The 6,000-nt window shown below is 36.4% G+C and overlaps 1 protein-coding gene across 1 annotated transcript in view; it reads right to left on the bottom strand.

The window, feature by feature from the left end:
- Positions 1–303: 303 nt before the first annotated feature.
- Positions 304–6,000, bottom strand: part of LOC130837220 (adhesion G protein-coupled receptor E3-like) — a 65,442-nt gene continuing 59,745 nt past the window's right edge. The window contains exons 17-18 of the mRNA XM_057710038.1: positions 3,061–3,156; positions 304–396 (exon numbers count right to left, since the gene is read on the bottom strand). Of these exons, the coding sequence (XP_057566021.1) occupies positions 304–396; positions 3,061–3,156 (189 nt within the window). The remainder of the gene's footprint in view (positions 397–3,060; positions 3,157–6,000) is intronic.

The following is a 6,000-nucleotide window of genomic DNA, read 5'->3' as shown; positions in this document are numbered from 1 at the left end:
GATGTATTTGTGGGGAGGAAGGTGATCTCCACATTTTATTCCTCTGCCATCCTAAAGGTCTCTCCCCACCTTGCTGTTGAATTTAGATGTATAGATAGACCCAGTAACTTCTCCATAAATACCATTAACTACAGAATTATTATATACTTTGCATTTATTTTGGTTGTGGATCACAGGAAAACAAACTGGATTAGCAAAAACAAGTGTGCAAGTCCTCTCCAAGTTGTGATGCATTCTGCACAAACCATGGCGTTTATTCTCTTCTGTTGCCCAGATTGGGTCCCAGGCTCATTGTTGACCCATTCACTGCACCAGGTAGAAAGGTATCAGATTAAGCCCAAAGGGGTACTGCCTAGAGATAAGGGTGAGATCAATCACGTGTAAACCAAACTGCTTCTACATGATAAGAAAGAAGTGATCCTCCACTCAGAAATCTGGATTCTAAGTGGAATAAGGGGAATGCTGATGACTTGTAAAAAGACATTTAACAATTATCCACAACAACTATGTTCCTCTATTTAAAAATCCCAGCATGATGTTAACATCACATATTGAACTTAACCTAACATACCGTGTTGTATTCTGCATATACTGTATTATCACACACGCAAAGACAATAGCTCTGCTGTCATGTTAGGACCAAATTCACATTGCAGAGAAAGCTGAAAACAGAGCAAAGGACACTACAGAAAAGAGGAGACTGTCCACAATCTAGGAGACAGTACTCACTTTTCTGTACAGCAGAAATGAACAAAGCATTGTAAATCAACTATACTTCAATTTTTTTTTTAAAAAAAGAAAATGCTCTCAATGCATGTGCCTGGCAAAGACTCATATGCATCACATTCCTACAAACAATCCAAATAAATGGACAAAAGACTTGAACGTTTTATGAGAGGTAATATGCAAATGGAAAAGAAACACAAGAAAAGGTTAACATTTTTAAAACCACGAGATACCTCTTTTTACCCACAAAATGGTTGAGTAAATAAATAAATAACTGATAATATCAAGTGTTATTGAGGATCTGGAAGAACTGGAACTCTTGTACATTCCTGGTGATTGTAAACTATTGCAAACATTTTGGAGATCTGCTTGCCAGTTTCTTTTAAAGTGGATCATTAACTTAACATATGACCCAGCAATTCCATGCTGAGGTATTTACCCAAGAAAAAATGAAAACACATGGCTACACACATGCACACACAAATCTTACATAAGAATGTTTGTAGCAACTTTATAATAGAAAAAAAATGGATATAACTCGAATATACATCAACAGGAGTATGGATAAACACATTGTGGTATACCATAGTGTGAAATAGTACTCAGTAATAAAAAGGAACAGACTAGCAACATAAGCATGAAATGGATGAATTCCAAAATCATCTTGATGAGCGAAACATGGAAGACACCATGTTTCATAAAGGAGGACGTCCATGTATATGGACTTGAATTGGCGGAACAAATCTGTTGGGATAGAAATCAGAACAATAACTGCTTCTGGGGTGGAAGACTGGGGATAAATGATTGAAAAGGATTATGAGGGAACTTTCAGGAGTGATGCAAATATTCCATATCGATTTGATTGATATAGTTGATAGATATACATGTATATACATTTTCAAACTCATCAAATTTAATATCTACATGTCTCTGTGTAAAATGCTTTAATTGAAAACATAGAAGGCTGTAACACAGCACAAAATATTATTCAACCAAAGCCTATATTTCGCTAACAATTCTCCTCTAGGATGAAGGGATTCTTATGGACATTTGAGCCGTATGACTGAGTCTTCCCCCAGGTGGTTGGGATGGTGACATGGAGCTTCTTGTCATTTTCAGGCTGAAGTATTACTTCTTCTTTTCCCCAGTAAGTCGAATGGTTTTTCCACCTCCATGTGTGAGTTTGTGGGAGAGACATAAAAAGAATTATTACTGAAATATTCCTGAAAGAAATCTTTCAAATAATTTGTCGGGAATTTCCTGGCAAAAGGACAAGATTCATATCAAAGTGTGGATCCCAGGGAAAGTCTGTATTTTTCTTCCAGGCTTAATGTACTTAAGTTTTCTTTTTGTATCTCAGAAAATCAAAGATCTGAAAGTAAGCATAAGATGTTGGAGTCTGGCCCCCTTATCTTACCAATGAGGAGACAGACCTCAAAGTCATACCAAATTAATTGCAGAAGTAGAACTAAAACCAAGCTGTCCTACTCCTTTTTAAAAATGAATTTATTTTATTGAAATATAGTTGGTTTACAACATTGTGTTCAGTTATACATATCTATACATTCTTTTTCATATTCTTTTCCATTATTGTTTATCACAGGATATTGAATATAGTTCCCTGTGCTATAAAGTTTATCCATTCTATATATAATAGTTTGCATCTTCTTAGGTGTCCTACTCTTAAATCACACCTAAACCCATGCTATTAATCCCTTCATTCATTTTTCCTTCTTTATTATCAAGTAAAAGAAGTGGTTTGTAATGTCTTATCTCATTCTTTATGTACTATTTTGCCTATGCCAACAATCCTTAAATTGTGTCTTTTTAACCACTAGCATTCTACAAAATGTAAAGACGTTCTACAGAAAAAAAAAAAAAATTCTCGACCAATATGTTTGGCAAGTTCTGTGTCCTGTGGCCTCTCTAGGGGTTACAAATCATATGCATGCTGAAGGCTCATAGCAAACCAGCAGTGAAACACCTGTTTGGCAATGTTGTGGAACTCATGAACCAATATCACGTAACTAAGGAAAAGTTTCATTCATGTCTCTCTAACTCCACGGTTTGGACTCAAATAGAAACCAATACTTCTAGAAAAGCAAAGTCATTCACTGTGCAGATAATACAGGGGTAAGTATGCTATTACCCCACCCTAGAGATGCTCACTGTCAGATGGTGGACACTAAGCTGAGACAGATATGCTGACAGGTTCCTGTACCAAGAATCACTGTGTGGTCCCATCACACTATTGGGGTGGCACAGCCAGCTGCAGGCAGAAGAGAATATCTCAAACTAGGAAACAACATGGATGGGGACAGGGAATGATCTTACCACATGGGTGTGGGTGGTAGAGTTGGAAAGGGTAAAACTGTCAGATTCAGTCCTTTTACTCATTGTCTTAAACCACTTCACGTACTCCTCTCTCACCTGAAAAAGATTGTAAATGAAAAACCTCACCTTTAAATGCTTTCTGGCTATATGCACAAATGCTACAAAGGGTGCTACCAAAAAATAAGGATTTTTTTTCCATTTATATTTGCAAAAGGTCCATATAGGCTATATCAAAGAGACTGATCTATGAGTGATAACAGAGATGTTATTTGTGCATCAGCTTGTTAATATTCATGCTAATGATAATACAGCATTTATATCATAAGAGCCTGAGCAGTTTTCTGTAACCACTGAGAATTGCTACCTCCTCTTAATAAAGCAACCTCAAAGATAAGATCCATACATAATTAATTTAATAATTACATTAAAATTAACAAAATGCTCAATCTTCATAGTAAAAACATTGACATGGAAGATGAGATCTGATTTTTTAATCACTTTCCTTCTAAGTCTCATTGAACCTGGTCAAACTTACAGCCAGTAACTTTCTTTTTTTAAAAAAAAAAAACTATTGAAATATAGTTGATTTACCATGGTGTGTTAGTTTCAGATGTACAGCAAACTTTTCATATACATGTATATATGAATGTATATACACACATATATATTCTTTTTTCAGATTCTTTGCAAGATATTGAATATAGTTCCCTATGCTGTATAGTAGGTCCTTGTTGATTATTTTATATATATATACACATATGTGTGTGTGTGTGTATACATTAATCCCAACCTCCTCATTTATCCCTCCCCCATCCCCTTTCCCCTTTGGTAACCATAAGTTTGTTTTCTATGTACATGGGACTATTTATGAGTCAATTTGTATTGTCTTTTTTTTATTCCACATATGAGTAATGTCATCTGCTATTTGTCTTTCTCTGTCTGACTTACTTCACTTGGTATGACAATTTCTAGGTTCATCCAGGTAGCTGCAAACAGCATTATTTCATTGTTTTTTTACGGCTGTGTAGTATCCCACTGTGCATATGCACTATGTCTTCTGTATTCAAACATCTGTTGATGGACGTTTAGGTTGCTTCCATGTCTTGGCATAGCCATTATTTGTATTGAAGCTTAATCTACTCCTCTACAAAATGACATTATGAGTTTAACTCCTTAACTCTTTGGAGGAAATGCTTTGTGTGCACAGAGCCTGGTACACAGCTGACATTGATAATTTAGTTGACTAGATGTTGAATATGCGTGAATTGTGGTACCTTGTGATTTTGTCCTTCCTTCTGCACACATGTATTATTCCTTCAACATGCACGCCACTGATGTATTTTGAGTATTGGATTCTGTGGAAATCCTGGAGGTGTCCACAAATATGTCACTTTGGCATAAGGATAATTTTAAACTGAAGAGAAGTGAGACTCAACAGATGTAAGGAGAGTTTTCTGCCCTCCTCTCATTTGCCTACAATTAGGGCATAAATTTCCCTTTGTGAATTTGACATACATTTCCCTTCCATCTCCTGTACAAGGAGGAGGAAAGTGGCCCCTATCACTGGAGATGAAGAGCCAGCACCAAGATGAGCTGGAGGTACGGAAATCTGTGCTTGGATTTTGTGGGAACACAAGTGGTAGGCTGTTTTTATGAAACAAATTTAACCAAGTTACCTTCCAAACCACTTTTATACATTTCCATTGTAAAACACATTAATAGTTTCAACCCTTTCAATTTTCAGAAGGGCATATGCTCAGAATACTACCAAAGAATTTTGTTTTTTAAATTTTTTGGTAAAAATAGTAGCGTTAGGAAAATTAGTCCCATTTAAGGAAGACCTGTTCTGTCTTCTTCATACACTATGGGTAGTAGAAAAAAGGCAAATAGGGTCTTTGAAAAGAAAAAGTATGTGAAAAATGCAAAGAAATATGAATTTTAGGTCATAGGGATGCCGTGGACTTAAAGCTTGACATTTATAAAATATATGACAGAGGTTAGACTCAGAGTCCTTTTTTGCCTCTGATGCCAGCAATTCACTAGAAACTTCATCTGAATGAGGTTACAAATTTCAACACAAATCAATATAAGCATGTTAATTTCAGCCAGATTTCCTAGAACCAGTATCTACCAGCCAACCTCTCAAAATAACCCTGGTAACTTAGTAGCACTCTATAAATGGCTACTGAAATCACCAAATTAAAATGTTATATAAAATCATACCTAATGCCTATTCTAGGTCTTCTTCATGTTGGGTAGTATTAATCTGTAGGGAGATAAAATATTTTGGAGGAAAGAAACATATGTTCCTTTGGTAAGCAGAATAACGGCCCCCAGAGTTATCCACTTCTTAATTAACTTAATCTGGGAACATGTTGCATTCCAAGGCACATTGTCTTGGCAGATGGGGTTAAGTTAAGATTCCTGAGATGGGGAGATTACCCTGAATTATCTGGGAGAGATAACGTAATCACAGGTATCCTGCTTAGGGAAAGAGCAGGCATCAGAGTCAGAGAAGGAGGTATGATGAGAGAAGCAAAGGACAGAGTGATGTAATAGTCATCTCTGAAGGTGGAGGAAGGGGCTATGCTCCAGGGTATGCAGGCAGCCTCTGGAAACTGGAGAAGGCAAAGGAACAGATCCTCCCCTGTAGCCTCCTGAAGAAGCACAGCCCTGTGGCACCTAGACTGTAGCCCAATGAGAATTCTGACCTCTGGCACTTTAAGATAATAAATTTCTGTTATTTAAGCCAACTAGTTGGTGGTGATTTGTTACCGCAGCAATAGGAAATGAATACAGTTATGGTCCATGAAAAATATACATAAAATGTACTTGTTAGGTTTGTACAGATATGATCTGTAATTTAAAATTCTCTACAATCAATCAGTAGCAACATAATCTTGTTAAGCCACTGACTCTAGGAGAATATGTCTTGGTAAC

This window comes from Hippopotamus amphibius, chromosome 15 (assembly GCF_030028045.1).
Source record: "Hippopotamus amphibius kiboko isolate mHipAmp2 chromosome 15, mHipAmp2.hap2, whole genome shotgun sequence".
Lineage (NCBI taxonomy): Eukaryota > Metazoa > Chordata > Mammalia > Artiodactyla > Hippopotamidae > Hippopotamus > Hippopotamus amphibius.
Note: the sequence above shows the minus strand (reverse complement) of the source record. Positions and strands in the feature narration are given on the sequence as shown.